This window comes from Pocillopora damicornis, chromosome 12, assembly GCF_964200805.1.
Source record: "Pocillopora damicornis chromosome 12, jaPocDami1.2, whole genome shotgun sequence".
Classification (NCBI taxonomy): domain Eukaryota; kingdom Metazoa; phylum Cnidaria; class Anthozoa; order Scleractinia; family Pocilloporidae; genus Pocillopora; species Pocillopora damicornis.
Window position 1 is genome coordinate 2,009,995 of NC_142681.1, and position 21,910 is coordinate 2,031,904.

Below are 21,910 nucleotides of genomic sequence, written 5' to 3' on the forward strand. Positions count from 1 at the left end.
AATCACGTATGATATAATTTGTTTTGTCAAGGTGATATTTAATACCTGCGGGTTATTCTCTATTTTTATCCGGTTTTGAGCCAAAAATACTATCCAAAGGAACTGAAGGATTGTGGTCTTTCGTTAAGCAGAAATTTTAATATTCATACTTTGAAGTTCAGTGTTCTTCATTAAAATTTAATTATTCGACCATCACGTGCATCTTCACATGAGGAAGAAAATGGCGACCGAAGCTAAATTTAAACGATATGTTGTGACAAGGAAATCAAGAAATGTCCACACTTTTGCGTCCAAACTTGTCGTTGGTACCAACCTGGTTTTTGGTCTTCAGCTTGGAAAGTGAATATGCCTTGGTGGGACGTAAGATGGAATGAATGGTTATATCAAATGGTTGTATCAAATGAAAACATCAAATGAAAGCACGTTAAACTCCTGTTGGAATTTTCTCCTGGAAAGGTAATTTCTAGTTACCAACATATACATATACCATCATATTTAACTCGAGGAAACGTAGAAAGCTAATCTTTAGACATTGATTGTACCTGGTCATTAGCTTTTTATGCGTTAAATAAGATATTAAATTCCGAATTTAAAAGTTAACGAATCAAACGGCGTGAATTATATGCACAAAGCGGTGCTTCTCTAATATAAGTTACTCAGGCATCCGATATTTGGCGTATACAATGTAGACTTTACAGTCGTTGAAGCAAAATCAATAGAAAATGTTCAACAATGTTTTGATATCCAGTATTTTTCTTTCCTCAAAGCTTCTTATTTTTGTAACGATCCTAAAGATGCACCCAAAAAGCACAGTTGTAGTAAAAGATTTCTAGTCAGTCGGATAGAACTTATTTGAACGCCATGGTATGAATCTTTTTGTAAGTATAGAGGCAAGATTAGTTTACTTACATAGGTAGACAATCCCAAAACACTTACAAGATGTCTGTGTACATCATACAGAATCCCCTGAAATGATGACAACTGTATAAAGATCTTAGGTAAAAACCTGGAACAGTCTCCCAAATAACCTCGAACTGAATGAAATAATTACTGACCATTCTGAAGTTTCCCTCATAATTGTCATCTTAGACTATAATTGATTTCACGTCATGCTTTTGCCCTCCACTGAAATGTACACTGCTGCGATTTCTAGGGTGACCACGGGAGTGGACAATAATTTCTTTTTTTTATCTTCTTTTCTCTGGGTCACATAAAATAGGATCATTTGTCGTTAATGAATTCGTAAAGCTTCAATTTTAGGATCGGTGGTCCTCTAGAATAGACAAGCTGGCATTATGTAAATGAAAAAACTTCAGATTCAAGGTAAATCAAAAGAGATTAAGGGAGATATGCCTCCTTGTTTTCAGATACGGCCACAGCAGAGATGATCAAGGAACAAACTGATTATGAAGAGATCAGAGAACGTATTCAAGTGGAACAAGGTTTGTGTTTATCAAAAGTGATCCATGATAACTGGTGCATTTCTCATAATCATTGCTGCTTACCACAAGAGTAAAGTAGTTCTATCTTTACATTATTAAGACTCAGTTTACAGCAATGTGTTTTTTGCTGTGCCTGCAATCCAGTAGAGAGAAGCGTGAATGCACTGAGCCCTTTAAACCCTAACGGTTTACCTAACATCAGGTGAGGACGGGAGTTGAAGCCAAAAATAATATTTGCGATGTACTATTAAGAAGAAAAAAATTTCCCACGGATTTTTACAAACAAATTTCTAAGTGCACACAAAGCAAGTTATTCCATCTCCCAAAACTCCACCCCTTCTATCAGTTTTCTAGTGGTCCATCCTGTCATGTGAGTTATCTTAAAAGTCATTTTTTAATAACTTTAAGGGTGCTAGGATTTCATGCGGAGAGCCCGATCATTCGAAAAGGAACCCTCACAATTCCGTACATATCCTGAAGAGCCTCAACACAACTTATTCGCTAATTCCGTTCCCTTAGTATGGAATATTGGCATGACGTATATTTTCAGCACTTACAACCAAATAATATGCAGGGTAGTGAGAATGAGGGGAATTACTTTTTGTTTTTTGGGGTGAAATTTTTGAGCTTTAAGTCTAGGGGAGTTGAGATTTTGCCGTCGTCTAAGTCTTTTGTCGTTAACTTGTTAACCCCTAAGAGTGACTAGCGTCTAGTTTCTCCTTACAATATCACCCAATGAAGGCAATGATCACCAACTTAAGAGGCTCTTGGTTGTGAGACAAACTGAATGAATGAAAACTTTATTTATCCACGGTACTTATCATCAGTAAAAACTACACTTCCAAGGAGCCTACAACTACGACTGCTAATATCTTTACCTAAAGAGTTCGTGTGTCTCCTTGTCAGTACCTTAGAAAATATATAAAAAATAGTTTGGAGAATTTCCACATTAATGGAGGGACTTAAAAGGTTAAAACTTTATACTAAACTCTTTAAAACAACCAATTCAGTCATATAAGCACTTGGTTGTTTTTCTTCTTAACCCTCTCTACCTTCCCTTTTTTCAATATGGAATTGCATTCAGCCTACCAATATTCATCTTTACACTAGATCTTAAACAAAACCTTGGAGTATGTTCAATGCCATCTCGACTGCTCGATAATTTATGGTGACTTAGAACCTTCGTAGGCTTTTTAAACGCAGAAAACCCTTCAATGCTAATGGCAGTCAACAAATTAGCTCAACAATGATACTAAAGAACTGGAACTGTATGATTTATAACCAACTTGATTTAAAAAAAATACATGGCTGGCAAAACTATACATGACTGTACAGAAACTAGCAAATTGTTCAATTAGAAATGTAAGTATGACGCATTTATCTCTAGTATTTAGTACATATTTAAGCTCTTACTCGAATGCTGCTGCTATAGCGTCAATGAGCTTATTCCATTTGGATTTACGTCCTTGACGAACTGACTGACAGCGAATTGTAAAATATAAACAAGAATCGGATCAATATTAGTATCTGGGCAACTGCCCACCTACCCCTCCCCTAACTCAACAACAGTCAATTGATAACAAGTTAGGGTTAATGTTGGGTTAGGGGTTAATGTTGGGTTAGGGGAGGGGTAGGTGGGCAGTTGCCCAGATACTGATATTGATCCCAAGAAGGATCAATATCAGTATCCCAAGAATCTATTCTCGGGCACATTGTGTCAGGTTGTCTCAGTTTTGTCTCATGTGAAAACGTGACCGTTTGGGGAACGAGTCTTCTTTACAGTCCAAAACTACATGGTCACACACGAGCTCCGCTCTTCAATTTACAGAATTGTGTGACACACATCACGCAACTGATCCTTAACTTGGCGAACGAGAAGAATTGCTTATTTCGCTAATCGTAATTAATTTCCTAGCAGTTTGTCTAACTCCTTTCTGAACTTGAGTACATGAAACATGTTTTTAAGCTGGAGTGTGTGCTCAAGACACTTGTAAAAATAATCTGGGCATTCTCCTCGGAGATCTTGAAGTTCAATCAATGTTTGTCCTGTGAATTCAGCCATGTCTCTGTCACACACCTGTGCCAATCCAATTTTTTTCAGCCATTTTTTCACGTCCTCATTTGTCCATCCGGCTACATCTGGACCAGAGGGCTGTTTTGTTAGAGTCGTAGCCTCAGTTGTTCGAATCACCGCCTCTAGGGGACCGTCTGTATGATCCACACCTTTTCCTCTTCCTGCTAATTCTTTGACCAGTTTTGTCACCCCAGAATCAATAGTATGCTTACTCTGAAAGTCAATCCACATTTTCGTTCCCAACAGCATTCCTAGCCAGCCATCCGCTTTGTAATTTTTCTGCATCATCAAAGGAATGATGTCTTTTCTTAACTGGTAGGCGTACTCGGCCTCTGAACGACAGTTGGGACTCTCTTTGTATCTTTGTGACACGCAGATCAGAACAACAGCGGCGTTCTCGACAGCTTTGGCCATTGCGTCCAGTGTAGACCCACCCATTTGCTCCAGATCCATCCATACTCTGTACCCATTAGCACGTAAAGTTAGACTTTCTCTGTTACTATGCTGTGAATCTTACTACGCATGTCATCGGGGAGAAATTTTCGTGTTGAATATTCATGTGTAGCGGCCTGTCACTTGCGAAATGTAGACGAAATTGTACTTAAATGTTGTCGACAGTGAGTTTTTTCGTCGGTTAGAGTCAGACTTAATTTCCGTCGCTCCCTCGAGTTGGATATTCGTTTCTTCCTGAAAGCAATTTCAAGATATTTCGCCTTAACCACAAGCGGCCCAAGCCCTAGCTGGAATAAAAAAAATACAGGTTTACTAATCATGGAGAAGTAAACCTAGAAATGAATAACTCGCCAAAATGGGTTCTTTTCAACATAGTAGGCGGTCAGATAACAAGCAATGCACTATGGAAGTAAGGTGAGGTATTTTTTTAAGAGTTTGACTGTAATTTTTGTTATTCTAAGGAGCGGTCGTAAATATTCCCATACAAACTCTTATAATTTCGCCATGACTCGTACACCTTTTGCTGTTTGTTTACGTAAAATGTACATTCATTTACGTCAACAGTTGAAACTATGCGGCAAATATACATTCATTAGCATTTCCATGAAATTCATTAACGCGAAAGAACTTTCAATAACGCTATTTGCATGTGTTAACATTCAATAGCATCAATGGATGAACAATTGCACCTTTGGACAATCAAACAGTACAAACATACTTCCAATCTCAGAGTCCTACTTGAACAGCGACAAAGAATTATTCAAGCCTTCGAAGATGTTGATGACGATTATTTGACGGAGTGAACCGATCAACGGCAAGAAGTATCGTTCTACGATACTTGAGAGAGGGAAGGATCGCGGAGAGACCACGAGGAGGAGCAAATCATGTTCGAGTAGATGATGAAATGAGGAATTACCTGAATGACATTTCAAACGAAAATTACCTGCTAACACTAGTACAGATAAATCAAGAATTGAGACAGCGTCTTCCAAGAAAACCAACAATCCATGACCGTACATTGGCAAGAACACTTGAAGGTATGTTGTATCGTGTAAAATTGGCAAGGCCACTCCCAGTTGAACGAAAACCGCCCTGATGTCCTGCAAAAAAGAGTCGACTATGCCAACTGGTTCATGCCCCATGCTGTAATGAATCATAGAATACTTGTAGACGAGTGTAGGTACAATATTTGGACGACAAGAAGACACGGACGAGCAAGGACGGGAGAGAGGGCATATCGACAAGTATGTGGTCAGCGAGGGGGAAGTGTTATTGTAGCACTGGCAATTTCACCCACTAATGGACTCGTTTTTCACTCGGAATTTCTCGTTGGAATGAATGGACAAAGATTTAATGATTTTCTGTCACAGGCAAGGCTAAACCTCTACCCAAATGAACATGTGATTTTCATTAATTAATGACGGCGCACCAGCTCACTACAATCCTGCCATTCCTGGTCAAATTCTGAGCTTAAAAAGCTACCACCATACAGCCCGTTTCTTAACATCGTAGAGCAAGCAATAAGTACCTTAAAAGCAGCCATAAAAGTGGACATAAGTCGTTCAGAGCAGCAAGAACAGATGAACAACAGAGCAAAGGCAAGACGACAAGGAATCGCGTCAAGCAATTACCGCACTCAATTGCTACGTCAGGCCCTGCAGAGAATCATAGGCACTATCACGGCTGCTAAATGTGGACAGTGGTACAGATTTATGCAAACGTACATTCCAAGATGTTTAAATAATGAAGAAATTGAAGGAAAATTACAAAACATTACATTACAGTACACTGTAATCGAACAATTTTGAAATTTCTTTTTCCCTAGTTGATTGTTATTACTACACACGTTTGTCAGTTCACGTTAATGATTGACCATTTTGAATAAACGATTGTATGAACAACAAAAGGTGTATCTCGCAAGATGATCATCTCACAGCTGGAGCTTGGGCTGCTTGTGCTTCAACCAAATAAAACAATTTACGTAAACAGTGGAATACAATTCCCTATGACGTCATTGACAAGCTGTCTTTCTCTTGTACAACAACATATTGACGTCGTTTGACAACACCAGTTGTCCTTGAGGTTCATTCAAGCAAATTAAAGGTTTGAAATCCTCTTTCGTAAGTCTGAAGAGCTTTTCTAAGGGACCATTGCTGTTGAGGCGTGCGTCTGCTCTAAAGATTTTGTGACTCGTTCATTACTGCATTATAGTAATCGTAGTTCTCTGTCTCTTTTTGTACAAAACCAACCCTGCTGTTTTCTGATTTGATATGCTTCGCTGCCCTCTTGCGAACGATAATGGTAATTTTTTGGAGTTGCATTGAAATTCAGTTGACGACTTCTGTCGGTTCAAAAGGAAAATAACAAAGATAACTCACAAGGAACTTAAAAAAATTGTTAAAAAAGTCTTACAACTAGTGACTCAATTCATTTCAAAACTTATCGCCCATTTTTCCTCCTTTAGCTTCATGCTCAAAAATGTTTTTTCTCTTCGCTCTGACCCCCACGACAGCTTTCTTGCGTCCGTAGATGAAAGAAGAAGGCGTACCTCTAAATTAATCGATGTGTTTTTACATAGTTGATAACGTACGTTTCACTCGCGTTCACGATTTCCCCCACCCATCCCCTAACCTCTTTATTAACCATGTTTGGTGACTCAACATAAACTTCATTTGTATTGGCCTGTGTAGCGTCTACCTTCTCGTGGTATTTTAATTCTCTTTTGTGTTAATAACTGCAATATTGATATTGTTAGGTCCTCTTTTGTCCAATACTTCTCTTCCCCTCTCTGCTTCTCATTGCAACAATCTATCTTTCACTTTATTTATTTCAAATTTGCAAGGTGCTTCGTTTGTTGTGCGCTCAGTGTTTAACAAATAACGGTTTTAAACCGAAGATGTTGGAGTTCTACTATCGGGAAATCCTACAGGTGAGTTTCTTAGTTTGTCTTTCTACTTGGGTAGAGAAAAAAAATAAAAATGCACGATAGGAAAAAAAAAAAGAACGAAAAATGGAATGCTTTCAATCATTACCTTTCTGTAGTTTCCTCTTTAGTCTGCCAAAGCCTGAAGCGCTATTTCTCTTTTTCGTAGACATATGGCTTTGAGCATACATACAGGACGCTTTCTACATTGGAAACTGCTGGCTTGCTAAGAGCGCAGACGCAGCCGTCTCGATCTTACAATCAATTGCGCAAGTCAATGAAGCTTGTCGTGGAAGATGTCCAGGAGCAGGTAAATAGAGATGGGTATTTTAAATTGGTATTCTTCATATAACAAGGCATGAAGTGAGGGTTACTAGAGTGTGTCGGTCGAAGGTATCGCAGCGACTTATGGGCTAGAGGACATGTCAAGAATTGGCCAGTTTGGTGTGGATATTAGTATATTAATTTTCTTTATCACTTTTCAGAACCCAAACGACATTGCATACGTCTTTTCAGGATACGCGCCGCTCACTGTCCGGCTGGCGCAGTTTCTGGCGCGGCCGCAGGGCTGGAGAGGACTTGAAGAGGTAAACAGACGCGTGATTGTACAAATTTCTTTGTTTTTAGAATGTAATATGTGGACCATTGCCAGAGACTAATCCCTTACGCGGGATGCCAGATGAGAGCAAAGAAAAGCCCGTGGAAAACAGTCCATGACGTGCGCAGTAAACGACGCCTAGAGCGTAAGGCATTTGAAATTTTAGTTCCAATAAATTTATTGACCACTAGAGTGACTTATCCTCCCTGCTAAGCGAGAGCACGTTTAGTGATTTGTTTCATCGACAATACTACCCTGTCCTCTTTGACCTGTCTAATTTTGGAAACCGGCGCCGTTTCGCCTCTAAAGCAGTTCAGTTGCTTTCTATCTGCATCGTTTTTATCCATCCTTACTCAGATTTATTGTTAGAGGAAACCCTGCTTCGTAGCTAGTAAAATTGTACGAACTTGCAGATAATCTCTTTGAATTTTCTTCAGGTCCTTCGGTTGCTCCCAGGCCCCGCAGTGGAAGAAGTCCAACGGCTGCCTCCTGGTCTCCAGAAAAGTAAGATTCACGATCGTTCTGGCACATTGACAGGTTTAGTTTTTTGTGAGGCGCACACATTGTTTACTAGGCAGTGGGAACAGACTACTTTTGACCCCACTGGATATATGCCCCCTACCACGCTTACGAGTTCACCCCCTGAAATTAAAATTTATCAGTTCACCCCCAAATATTCAAATCGTGTCCTTACAGCAGAACACATTCCCTTTCTTTGGTAAGCTAGCCATAGGGTGAAACCTACAGAAACCACTTCTTTTACTAAGGTTAACCCTTCAGTTCTAGGACGACTAGAACTCCCAATTACACTGACGTCATTTCGGACGTCCACTGGGTTTTGCCTCAAAGGCAGCAGAAAATAAAAAGGGTGAATTTTCATATGGCCGCCCAATTGACCAGCCTTGTTCGTGAGGTTACCGATTTAAAGCCCAGGTGTGAAGAGGGAAAAACGGAAATTCTGAATTGGGAAAATGACAGACTTTTGCATAGTTGGGTATATATTCTACTCCATTAGTCACAGAAACGTCTGTAAATATGAACAGTTTTAAACTTACATTTTATGTTAAGGATGAGTGACATGGACTTAAAATTTTAATTAAATACTAGTTTGGCCAGGAGGGATACTTATTATTGGTATTAAATTGTGTTTCCGTCTTTGATTTGGTGAGGGTCAAAATTGTTATTTTCTGTCTTTTAAAATCTGTTCAGGGCCATCGACAGGCGTAGACAGTTCCATGGATGGTCCACCAAAAGTAACATTGGTTTTCTTCATTGGAGGTTGTACACACGCTGAGATTTCTGCCCTGAGATTTCTTACTCAGCAGGAAAATAGTGAGTGTTACTCCTTGTAAATGAATGGTTCTAATTGGTGGAATATAATATTCAGTTGTGATGAGCTGTCCGGTTATTAGAGAGTGCTGCAACTTAGTTTGTCGTACCCCAGCTTTGAAGGAAGTGTCACGTGTTTTATGTTTCCGAAATACAGACTGAAAGTCTCAAAAACCAAAAGTTTGGAAACCAGAAGTAATAAAAAACGGTTTCACGCCCCTTATTTCCTCTCCCATTTCAAGAGTTGAAATCACCTAAAAGTTTTTACTAAAGGACAATAACTTTTCCAACTAATGAAACTAGAAAAAAAGTTTAACTCATGAAAGCATGATGGAACTCTGACAACGCAAAATTTGGGAAGTGATGTTTCGAGAGCGATCGAGAGAATAAGAAAAAGATATACCAACGCATTCGAGGATTTGCGTAACTGTATCGATTCGCGTTTACTTCTCAAACCCGAACCTTTGTAGCATTTACTCACATTGAGTTATTCTCTCTGCCACAGGCTCAACAGAGTATCTAGTAGCAACAACCAAGATTATCAACGGCACGTCGCTAATCGAATCCATCATGAGGGAAGGCGCCCCTATTGAGGCAAACCCATTTTCATAATCTTTAGAATGCTCTTGATGAGAACTTGTTCACGAACGTCTGTGAATTTATCCTTCTCTGCTTGTGTTTGTGAGTGAGTAAGTGATCACGCGTGTTTTAGCTGTTTCACGATGTGCAATCTCGGTTTAGTCTTCGCGTAATTTTGGTGGTGTCTTCGCTTTCGAATCGAGATTTACGCTCTTGATTATCTTTTTACAGAGACACTTTTCCTGTCAGCATAAGAAGAATCTATTGTATAATTACAAATATTCAACAAATTTAAAATATATACAAATTGATAATCTTTTTTGGAGCATATCCAGAACGTGAAATAGGATTATTTTCAAAGAAATAAACTCAGAAGTTTTTAAACTAGACGTGTTATCAGTCCGAGTGAGTTCCTGAAAGAGGGCTACTGTTTCAGTCGCAATTTATTCCTGTTTCCATAACTAGAAATGTCTCGCCACACAAGGTGATGAACTGACGGAAAAACTTTTGTGGTGTGAGATTCAATCGGTCGTTTATTTAATAGAGTATTTGTTTTGCTCTTGTGATGCTCCAATATTTTTCAGCCATTTTTTCCCTTCCCTCTTCCTTCTTTCTCTTAATTTTGCTCCTCAGTCCTCCGTAATTCCACTTGTCCATAGCATATCTCACTAGAACAGGGGAAGATTTTGAAAATGTGCACTTTCTCAACAAGAATCACGTATGATATCATTTGTTTTGTCAATGTTGTTTTTAAAACCTGCGGGTTATTCTCTATTTTTATCGTTTTGAGTCAAAAATACTATCCAAAGGAACTGAAGGATTGTGGTCTTTCGTTAAGCAGAAATTTTAATATTCATACTTTGAAGTTTAGTGTCCTTCATTAAAATTTAATTATTCGACTATCACGTGCATCTTCTCACGAGGAAGAAAATGGCGACCGAAGCTAAATTTAAACGTTATGTTGTGACAAGGAAATAAAGAAATGTCCACACTTTTGCGTCCAAACTTGTCGTTGGTACCAACATGGTTTGTGGTCTTCAGCTTGGAAAGCGGATATACCTTGGTGGACCTCTTGGTGGGACGTAAAATGGAGTGAATGGTTGTATCAAATGGTTGTATCGAATGAAAGCATTAAATGAAAGCAAGTTAAACGCCTATTGGAATTTTCTCCTGAAAAGGTAATTTCTAGTTACCAACATAAACATTTACCATCATATTTAACTCGAGGAAACGTAGAAAGCTAATCTTTAGACATCGATTGTACCTGGTCATTAGCTTTTTATGCGTTAAATAAGATGTTAAATTCCGAATTTAAAAGTTAACGAATCAAACGGCGTGAGTTATATGCACAAAGCGGTGCTTCTCTAATATAAGTTACTCAGGCATCCGATATTTGGCGTATACAATGTAGACTTTACAGTCGTTGAAGCAAAATCAATATAAAATGCTCAACAATGTTTTGATATCCAGTATTTTTCTTTCCTTAAAGCTTCTTATTTTTGTAACCGCACCCAAAAAGCACAGTTGTAGTAAAAGATTTCTTGTCAGTCGGTTAGAACTTAAACACTTAAATTATTTGAACGTCATCGTATGAATCTTTTTGTAAGTACAGAGGCAAGGTTAGTTTACTTACATAGGTAGACAATCCCAACACACTTATAAGATGTCTGTGTACATCATATAGAATCCCCTGAAATGATAACAACTGTATAAAGATCTCAGGTAAAAACCTGGAACAGTCTCCCAAATAACCTCAGACTGAATGAAATAATTACTGACCATTCTGAAGTTTCCCTCATAATTGTCATCTTAGACTATAATTGATATCACGTCGTGCTGTTGCCCTCCACTAAAATGTACACTGTTGCGATTACTAGGGTGACCACGGGAGTGGACAATAATTTCTTTCTTTATCTTCTTTTCTTCTGGGTAAAATAAAATAGGTTCATTTGTCGTAAATGAATTCGTAAAGCTTCAATTTTAGGATCGGTGGTCCTCTAGAATAGACAAGCTGGAATTATGTAAATGAAAAAAATTCAGATTCAAGGTAAATCAATAGAGATTAAGGGAGATATGCATCCTTGTTTTCAGATACTACCATAGCAGAGATGATCAAGGAACAAACTGATTATGAAGAGTTCAGAGAACCTATTCAAGTTGAACAAGGTTTGTGTTTATCAAAAGTGATCCATGATAACTGTTGCATTTCTCATGATCATTGCTGCTTACCACAACAGCAAAGTAGTTCCATCTTTACATTATTAAGACACAGTTTACAGCAATGTGTTTTTTGCTGTGCCTGCAATCCAGTAGAGAGAAGCGTGAATGCACTGAGCCAGTGCCTAAATGAGGTTTTAGCCCTTTAAACCCTAACAGTCTACCTAACATTATGCGGGGACGGGGGTTGAAGTCCAAAATAATATTTCCGAGTTTCTACTAAGAAGATGAAATTTTCCCACGGATTTTTACAAACAACTTTCTAAGTGCACACAAAGCAAGTTATTCCATCTCTTAAAACCCTACCCCTTCCATCAGTTTTCTAGTGGTCTATCCTGTCATGTGAGTTATCTTAAAAGCCATTTTTTGATAACTTTAAGGGTGCAAGGATTTCATGTGGAGGGCCCAATCATTCGAAAAGAAACCCTTACAATTCCGTACATGTTCCGAAGAGCCTCAACACAACTTATTCGCTAATTACGTTCCCTCTAAGTCGCACAGTGCAAGCCTTTCAGAGGGCGTACGGCTACTCCGCTCTGCGTTGGATATATTTCCCGACTTGATTGTATTACACTTAATATCTGTAAGGGATTTCTAACATTAGTATGGAATATTAGCATGACGCATATTTTCAGCACTTACAACCAACTAATATGCAGGGTAGTGAGAATGAGGGCAATTACTTTTTTGTTGCTAGGAATGAAATGTTTGGGCCTTTAATTTAGGAAAGTTAGGATTTTGTCATCATCCAAGTCTTTTGCCCTTAACCCGTTAACCCCTAAGAGTGACTAACGTCTAGTTTCTCCTTACAATATCACCCAATGAAGGAAATGATCACCATCTTGAGAGGCTCTTGGTTGTGAGACAAACTGAATGAATGAATGAATGAAAACTTTATTTATCCACGGTATTTATCATCACTAAAAAGTACTCTTCCAGGAGTCTACAACTACGACTGCTAATATCATTACTTAAGAGTTCGTGTGTCTCCTTGTCAGTACCGTAGAAAATATATAAAAGAAAGTTTGGAGAATTTCTATAGTAATGTAGGGCCTAAAAAGTTAAAACTTTATACTAAACTCTTTTAAACAACAAATTTCATATAAGCACTTTTCTTTTTTTCTACTTAATCCACTCTAGAAGTTACTCACAGCGCTGGCATCGTAAAAAATAACTTGATAGATATTATAAAACCCTTTTGAAGGGACTGGTTAGAAAATAACACTCTCTTTTAAACACTATTAACAATGTTTCTGTATTTCAAAAACGATGGCGGTAACTTCCTTTTTTTCAATATGGAATTGTATTCAGCATATCAATATTCATCTTTGCACTGGATCTTAAAAAAAAAAAAATCTTGGAGTATGTTCGATGCCATCTCGACTGATCGATAATTTATGGTGACTTAGAACCTTCGTTGGCTTTTTAAACCTTAGAGGTAATTTTTAAACCTCAGGAAAACCCTTCAGTGCTTATGGTAGTCAACAAGTGAGCTCAACAATGATACGAAAGAACTGGAAATGTATGATTTATAACCAACCTAATTTTAAAAAAAAAAACGTGGCCAATAAAACTTTACATGGCAGTACAGAAACTAGCAAATTGTTCAATTAGAAATTTGAGTATAACGCTTTTATGTCTACAATTTAGCACATATTTAAGTTGCTACTCGAATATTATTGCTATAGCGTCAACATTGGATTTGGTTGCTGCGACCCGTTTTTCAACCACCGAACTTATTCCATTTAGATTTACGTCCTTGGCGAACTGAATGAAAACAAAATTGTAAATAAAAGCAAGAATCTATTCTCGGGGTACATTAGGTCATTTTGTCTTAGTTTGCTCATGTGAAAGCGTGTCCGTTTGGTGAACGAGTCATCTTTACAGTCCAAAAGTTAAGGATCATACACGAGCTTTACCCCTAAATGTAAAGAATTGTGTGACACACATCACACAACTGTTCCTTAACTAGGCGAATGAAAGAATTGCATATTTCGCCTATTGCAATTAATTTCCTAGCAGTTTGTCAAACTCCTTTCTAAACTTGAGTACATGAAACATGTTTTTAAGCTGAAATGTGCGTTCAAGACACTTGTAAAAATAATCTGGGCATTCTCTTCGGAGCTCTTGAAGTTCAATCAGTGTTTGTCCAGTGAATTCAGCCATGTCTTCGTCACACACCTGTGCCAATCCAATTCTCCCCAGCCATCTCTTCACGTCCTCATTTGTCCATTCGGCTACTTCTTAACCAGAGGGCTGTTCTGTTTTAGTGGTGGCCTCAGTTGTTCGAATCCTCTTCTTTGGGGGACCGTCTGTGTGATCCACATCTTTTCCTCTTCCCGCTAATTCTTTGACCAGTTTTGTCACACCGGAATCGATCTTATCCTTACTCTGAAAGCCAATCCACAGTTTCGTTCCTAACAGCATTCCTAGCCAGCCATCCGCTTTGTAATTTTTCTGCATCATCAAAGGAATGATGTCTTTTCTTAACTGGTAGGCGTACTCGGCCTCTGAACGACAGTTGGGGCTCTCTTTGTATCGTTGTGACACGCAGATCAGTACAACAGCAGCGTTCTCGACAGCTTTGGCCATTGTCTCCAGTGTGGACCCACTCATTTGCTCCAGATCTATCCATACTCTGTATCCATTAGCCTGAAGTTGATTTTTGACTTGGACCACGACTTCCTGAGAATCCCATTGGTAGCTAATCATCACGTGGTTTCGAGACCCCTCTTTTGTCTTGTCGGCTTTGTCTCTTGCTGTCTTTCCTTCAATCTCCCACAATGCTCCAGCGGCTGCCTTTTGCACTTCAGTGTTTTGACTGTGGTGTAATGTGCGTAAGATCTCCATGGTTCCGTCTCCCTCTCGAATAATATCCTTGTTTGAGTTGGCGAAAGCCAGCATCCACATTGCCTCGACCGCACTCGCTCGTTCCTCGTCGTCGCTCGAGGTCTTGATTCTTGACGTTAAGACTCTTATTGCCCCTTCGTTTCCAAGAATTTTCTTATTGTTGTCGTTAATTGCCAAACGACCGAGTCCTTCTACAAGTTCCTTAGCGGAGAATCCGTTGCTTGTGTGGTCTTCTGCCTCGCAAGCTTCGTCTAACATTGCTATAATGAAGCGGAGCAAGTCTTTGTTGGCGGATATCAAATGATTAGTTTCTTCATCAACAAGGTAAGTCAGGCACAACAACGCCGTGGCAGCGATACTTGCCACTTTAACCTTTGCAAAATAGAGCAAAGTGTCGTCACTGTTAGCAAACCATTGGCGATCTCGCAGTCGGCGAGAAATGTTGTGCAAAATTGAGATGCACGCGTCTAGTACTTTAACTATTTCAGATTCTTCATCTTCGCTTTGCCAGTCATCATTCTCTTGATCGATCCTCTTGATATTATCCATGCAAGTTAGTACAACTCCATCTTGAGCGCTCGCCAAGCAAAAACCATCGTGGAAATCAGTAAAGTTTTGTATTGTTGACAGTGCGTATGATAGGCTCTTAACGCAAGTATAAGTCTCCTTTTGGTAACTTGTGCCCAACTTGTCGTCTTTTCCATTAGTATAGAAATCTTTGAAACAGTTTTTCACGAAGCTATGCAGCACTGTTGCTCCTTCGCCTTCAATTATAAACTCCATAAGTGCACTGAATTTTTCTGAGTCGTTCGTCTCCGCTGACGCACATATGCTGCAACTTTTATCAAACAACTCTTCGAGTATTCCTCTCAGCTTAGAATATTGAACTATATGTCCCTTGGATTTGTCGTCTACGGCTTTCCTCAACTCTCTTAGAGAATTAAACATTATTGGAGGGGCATCTCCTAGCTCTGGGAAGCTTTCTGCGTATTTCTTATACGTTCTTGTTAGCAAGGCTTCCCACTCAGCCGATGAAATCCTCTCACTTCGTTCTTCGTTCTTGTGCTCCATGTTTACTCTTGACGTATGGTCGTGATCTTGCTGAACAACTCCGGGCTTCAAATCAGATGTCGGTGGTCTGTTGACAGCCATTTCTATTTCAGGTTGTCGAGGTGCTACATTAAGATTTCTTGATTTCTTTGATCCACCATAACTCACAATGATTGGATTGTTTGACAACCTAGTCGCCAAGAGCACGATGCAGCACGTAAAGTTAGACTTTCTCTGTTGCTATGCTGTGAATCTTACTGCGTAGGTCATTGGGGAGAAATTTTCGTGTTGAATCTCCTTGCGTAGAGGCCAGTTACTTGCGAAAAGTAGACGAAATTTTGCTTAAAAGTTATAGATAACGAGTATTTCCGTCAGTCAGAGTTAGACATAGTCACCGCTACTCCCTCGATTTGGATATTCATTTTTTCCTGAAAGCAATCACGTGACTACAACTCCCTATGACGTCATTGACAACCTGTCTTTCTCTTTTACAATATTATGACATCGTTTAAGAACATCACTTGTCCTTGAAGTTCTTTCAACCAAATTAAGGGTTTGAAATCCCATTTCGTTAGTCTGAAGAACTTTTTAAGGGAAATATTGTTCTTGAGCCGTCCCCATGCTCCAAAGATTTCGTGACTCGTTTAATACTGCATTATGGTAATCGTAGTTATCAGTCTCGTTTTGAACAAAACCCACATACTGCTTTCTGTTTTGAAATGCTTCGCTACCCTCTTACGAACCAAAATGCAAATTTTAGGAGTCACACGGAATTTCAATCTACGACTTTTGTCAGTTTAAAGGGAAAATTTATTTGTTGTGACAAATGGTAAAGATAACTCACAATTTACAACAACATAATGACATCGTTTGACAACATAAGTTGTCCTTGAAGTTCGTTCAAGCAAATTGAAGGTTTGAAATCCTCTTTCGTTAGTCTGAAGAACTTTTCCAAGGGAATATTGCTCTTAAGCCGTGCCCATACTCCAAAGATTTCGTGACTCGTTTAGTACTGCATCATGGTAATTGTAGTTGTTTGTCTCGTTTTGAACAAAACCCACCCTACTGCTTTCTGTTTTGAAATGCTTCGCCACCCTCTTGCAAACGGAAATGCAAATTTTAGGAGTCACACTGAATTTCAATTAACGACTTCTGTCAGTTCGAAGGGAAAATAAATTTTTTTTGATAAATGGCAAAGATAGCTCCCGATTTACATGGATGAAAATGAACCAACTTCAGTAATAAAATTGTTAAAAAAGTCTTACAGCTAGTGACTCATTTCATTTCAAAACTTGTCGTCCATTTTTCCTCCTTTAGCTTCAAGCTCAAAAATGTTTTTCTCTTCGCTCTGACCTCCACGACAGCTTTCTTGCGTCCGTAGATGAAAGAAGAAGGCGTACCTCGAAATTAGTCGATGTGTTTTTACGTAACTCCAAAGTTACTTACGCTCGTAACTTGTATGTTTGAGTTGGCTGAGTGTGACAGCTACCAGAATATCCCACTTTGTTGCATTCAACAATACAATATAGTAAAAATATACTTCCATCGTTTTTTCGAATTTTTGTTCAGAGCTGGCTCAAGGCTTGGACACGGATAAAATCAACCCTTACAGAGAAAAATGCTTCGGATTGAAGAAACCGCTGATTACCGTAAGTAAACAGACGATACCATCACCTAATGACCTGTCTGAAATCTTTAAAGTTTTTAACCCTCGTGCAAAGTATGACTTTCTGGAATCTTATTGGCTGACGCAAAAGTGCTTGCAGTTGATAACGTACATTTTACATGTGTTCACGATTTCCCCCACCCATCCCCTAACCTCTTTATTAACCATGTTTGGTGACTCAACATAAACTTCATTTGTATTGGTCTGTGTAGCGTCTACCTTCTCGTGGTATTTTAATTCTCTTTTGTGTTAATAACTGCAATATTGATATTGTTAGGTCCTCTTTTGTCCAATGTTCCTCTTCCCCTCTCTGCTTCTCATTGCAACAATCTATCTTTCACTTTATTTATTTCAAATTTGCAAGGTGCTTCGTTTGTTGTGCGCTCAGTGTTTAACAAATAACGGTTTTAAACCGAAGATGTTGGAGTTCTACTATCGGGAAATCCTACAGGTGAGTTTCTTAGTTTGTCTTTCTACTTGGGTAGAGAAAAAAAATAAAAATGCACGATTGAAAAAAAAGAACTAAAAATGGAATGCTTTCAATCATTATCTTTCTGTAGTTTCCTCTTTAGTCTGCCAAAGCCTGAAGCGCTATTTCTCTTTTTCGTAGACATATGGCTTTGAGCATACATACAGGACGCTTTCTACATTGGAAACTGCTGGCTTGCTAAGAGCGCAGACGCAGCCGTCTCGATCTTACAATCAATTGCGCAAGTCAATGTCGTGCTTGTCGAAGCTTGTCGTGGAAGATGTCCAGGAGCAGGTAAATAGAGATGGGTATTTTAAATTGGTATTCTTCATATAACAAGGCATGAGGTGAGGGCTACTAGAGTGTGTCGGTCGAAGGTATCGCAGCGACTTATGGGCTAGAGGACATGTCAAGAATTGGCCAGTATGGTGTGGATATCAGGATGTTAATTTTCGTTATCATTTTTCAGAACCCAAACGACATCGCATACGTCGTCAGGATACGCACCGCTCACTGTCCGGCTGGTGCAGTTTCTGGCGCGGCCGCAGGGCTGGAGAGGACTTGAAGAGGTAAACAGACGCGTGATCGTACAAATTTCTTTGTTTTTAGAATGCAATATGTGGACCATTGCCAGAGACCAATCCCTTACGCGGAATGCCAGATGAGAGCAAAGAAAAGCGCGTGGAAAACAGTCTATGACGTGCGCGGGAAACGACGCCTGGAGCGTTAGGCATTTGAAATTCTAGTTCCAATAAACTTATTGACCACTAGAGTGACTTATCCTCCCTGCTTGGCGAGAGCATGCTTAGTGATTTGTTCCATCGACAATACTACCCTGTCCTCTTTGACCTGTCTACTTTGGAAACCGGTGCTGTTTCGTCTGTAAAGCAGTTCAGTTGCTTTTTATCTGCATCGTTTTTTATCCATCCATACTCAGATATGTTGTTCGAGGAAACCATGTTTCGTAGCTAGTAAAATTGTACGAACTTGCACAGATAATCTGTTTGAATTTTCTTCAGGTCCTTCGGTTGCTCCCAGGCCCCGCAGTGGAAGAAGTCCAACGGCTGCCTCCTGGTCTTCAGAAAAGTAAGATTCACGATCGTTCTGGCACATTGACAGGTTTAGTTTTTTGTGAGGCGCACACATTGTTTACTAGGCAGTGGGAACAGACTAGTTTTAACCCCACTGGATATTTGCCCCCTACCACGCTTATGAGTTCGTTCCCCGAAATTAAACTTTATCAGTTCACCCCTAAATATTCAACCCGTGTCCTTACAGCAGAACACATTCCCTTTCTTTGGTAAGCTGGCCTTAGGGAGAAACCTACAGAAACCACTTCTTTTACTAAGGTTAACCCTTCAGTTCTAGGACGACTAGAGCTCCCAATTACACTGACATCATTTCGGACGTCCACTGGGTTTTGACTCAAAGGCAGCAGAAAATAAAAAGGGTGAATTTCCATATGGCCGCCCAATTGACTAGCCTTGTTAGTCAGGTTACCGATTTAAAGCCCAGGTGTGAAGAGGGAAAAACGGAAATTCTGAATTGGGAAAATGACAGACTTTTGCATAGTTGGGTATATATTCTACTCCATCAGTCACAGAAACGTCTGTAAATATGAACAGTTTTAGACTTGCATTTTATAATAAAGATGAGTGACAGACTTAAAATTTTAATTAAATACTAGTTTGGCCAGGAGGGATACTTGTTATCGGTATTAAATTATGTTTCCGTCTTTGATTTGGTGAGGGTCAAAATTGTTATTTTCTGTCTTTTTAAATCTGTTCAGGGCCATCGACAGGCGTAGACAGTTCCATGGATGGTCCACCAAAAGTAACATTGGTTTTCTTCATTGGAGGCTGTACACACGCTGAGATTTCTGCCCTGAGATTTCTTACTCAGCAGGAAAATAGTGAGTGTTACTCCTGGTAAATAAATGGTTCTAATTGGTGGAATATACTATTCAGTTGTGACGAGCTGTCCGGTCATTAGAGAGTGCTACAACTTAGTTTGTCGTACCTAGCTTTGAAGGAAGTGTCACGTTTTTTATGTTTCCGAAATACAGACTGAAAGTCTCAAAAACCAAAAGTTTGGAAACCTGAAGTAATAAAAAACGGTTTCACTCCCCTAATTTCCTCTCCCATTTCAAGGGTTGAAATCACCTTTAAGTTTTTACTAAAGGACAATAACTTTTCCAACTAATGGTTGAGTACTTTTTATCTCATGAAAGCATGATGGAACTCTGACAACGCAAAATTTGGGAAGTGATTATTGTTTCGAGAGCGATCGAGAGAATAAGAAAAAGATATACCAACGCATTCGAGGATTCGCGTAACTGTCTCGATTCGCGTTTACTTCTCAAACCCGAACCTTTGCAACATTTACTCACATTGAGTTATTCTCTCTGCCCCAGGCTCAACAGAGTATTTAGTAGCAACAACCAAGATTATCAATGGCACGTCGCTAATCGAATCCATCATGGAGGAAGGCGCCCCTGTTGAGGCAAACCCATTTTCATAATTTTTAGAATGCTCTTGATGAGAACTTGTTCACGAACATCTGAATTTATCCTTCTCCGCTTGTGTTTGTGAGAGAGTAAGTGATCACGTTTCACGTAAGTGATGGCTGTTTCACGATGAGCAATCTCGGTTTAGTCTTCGCGTAATTTTGGTGGTGTCTTCGCTTTTGAATCGAGATTTACGTTCTTGATTATCTTTTTTACAGAGACACTTTTCTCGTCAGCATAAGAAAAATCTATTGTATAATTACAAATATTCAACAAATGTAAAATATATACAAATTGAGAATCTTTTTTGGAGCATATCCAGAACGTGAAATAGGATTATTTTCAAAGAAATAAACTCAGAAGTTTTTAAACTAGACGTGTTATCAGTCCGAGTGAGTTCCTGAAAGAGGGCTGCTGTTTCAGCCGCAATTTATTCCTGTTTCCATAACTAGAAATGTCTCACTACACAAGGTGATGAACTGACGGAAAAACTTTTGTCTGTGGTGTGAGATTCAATCCGCCGTTTATTTACTAGAGTATTTGTTTTGCTCTTGTGATGCTCCAATATTGTTCAGCCATTTTTTCCCTTCCCTCTTCCTTCTTTCTCTTGATTTTGCTCCTTAGTCCTCAGTATTTCCACATGTCCATAACATATCTTACGCGAACAGGGGAAGATTTTGAAAATGTTCACTTTCTCAACTAGAATCACGTATGATATAATTTGTTTTGTCAATGTGATATTTAAAACCTGCGGGTTATTCTCTATTTTTATCCGGTTTTGAGCCAAAAATACTATCCAAAGGAAGTGAAGGATTGTGGTCTTTCGTTAAGCAGAAATTTTAATATTCATACTTAAAATTTAATTATTCGACTATCACGTGCATCTTCTCACGAGGAAGAAAATGGCGACCGAAGCTAAATTTAGTTATGTTGTGACAAGGAAATCAAGAAATGTCCACACTTTTGCGTCCAAACTTGTCGTTGGTACCAACATGGTTTGTGGTCTTCAGCTTGGAAAGTGAATATGCCTTGGTGGGACGTAAGATGGAATGAATGGTTATATCAAATGGTTGTATCAAATGAAAACATCAAATGAAAGCACGTTAAACTCCTTTTGGAATTTTCTCCTGGAAAGGTAATTTCTAGTTACCAACACATACATTTACCATCATATTTAACTCGAGGAAACGTAGAAGGCTAATCTTTAGACATTGATTGTACCTGGTCAGCTTTTTATGCGTTAAATAAGATGTTAAATTCCGAATTTAAAAGTTAACGAATCAAACGGCGTGAATTATCTGCACAAAGCGGTGCTTCTCTAATATAAGTTACTCAGGCATCCGATATTTGGCGTATACAATGTAGACTTTACAGTCGTTGAAGCAAAATCAATAGAAAATGTTCAACAATGTTTTGATATCCAGTATTTTTCTTTCCTCAAAGCTTCTTATTTTTGTAACGATCCTAAAGATGCACCCAAAAAGCACAGTTGTAGTAAAAGATTTCTAGTCAGTCGGATAGAACTTATTTGAACGCCATGGTATGAATCTTTTTGTAAGTACAGAGGCAAGATTAGTTTACTTACATAGGTAGACAATCCCAAAACACTTACAAGATGTCTGTGATCCCTGAAATGATGACAACTGTATAAAGATCTTAGGTAAAAACCTGGAACAGTCTCCCAAATAACCTCAAACTGAATGAAATAATTACTGACCATTCTGAAGTTTCCCTCATAATTGTCATCTTAGACT

General features: G+C 38.9%; 2 protein-coding genes and 1 pseudogene across 3 annotated transcripts; 2 read left to right on the forward strand and 1 right to left on the reverse strand.

The window, feature by feature from the left end:
• The first annotated feature begins 198 nt into the window (after positions 1 to 198).
• LOC113665498 (vacuolar protein sorting-associated protein 33A) lies at positions 199 to 9,783 on the forward strand. The gene is made up of 8 exons (XM_089190623.1): positions 199 to 456; positions 1,368 to 1,442; positions 6,812 to 6,898; positions 7,062 to 7,202; positions 7,378 to 7,479; positions 7,928 to 7,994; positions 8,700 to 8,822; positions 9,325 to 9,783. Exons 2-8 carry the CDS (start codon positions 1,407 to 1,409, stop codon positions 9,429 to 9,431), a joined length of 663 nt encoding a protein of 220 aa, XP_089046749.1. The 5' UTR covers positions 199 to 456; positions 1,368 to 1,406; the 3' UTR covers positions 9,432 to 9,783.
• LOC113665495 (uncharacterized) lies at positions 2,704 to 15,756 on the reverse strand. The gene is made up of 3 exons (XM_089190625.1): positions 14,253 to 15,756; position 13,078; positions 2,704 to 3,974 (listed from the first exon to the last, which is right to left on the reverse strand). Exons 1-3 carry the CDS (start codon positions 15,615 to 15,617, stop codon positions 3,346 to 3,348), a joined length of 1,995 nt encoding a protein of 664 aa, XP_089046751.1. The 5' UTR covers positions 15,618 to 15,756; the 3' UTR covers positions 2,704 to 3,345.
• LOC149036060 (vacuolar protein sorting-associated protein 33A-like) lies at positions 10,442 to 20,532 on the forward strand (annotated as a pseudogene). Its single transcript, XR_016182006.1, has 9 exons — positions 10,442 to 10,576; positions 11,490 to 11,564; positions 17,085 to 17,164; positions 17,546 to 17,632; positions 17,792 to 17,944; positions 18,120 to 18,219; positions 18,670 to 18,736; positions 19,440 to 19,562; positions 20,064 to 20,532. The product of XR_016182006.1 is annotated as a vacuolar protein sorting-associated protein 33A-like (transcript).
• The last annotated feature ends 1,378 nt before the right edge of the window (positions 20,533 to 21,910 follow it).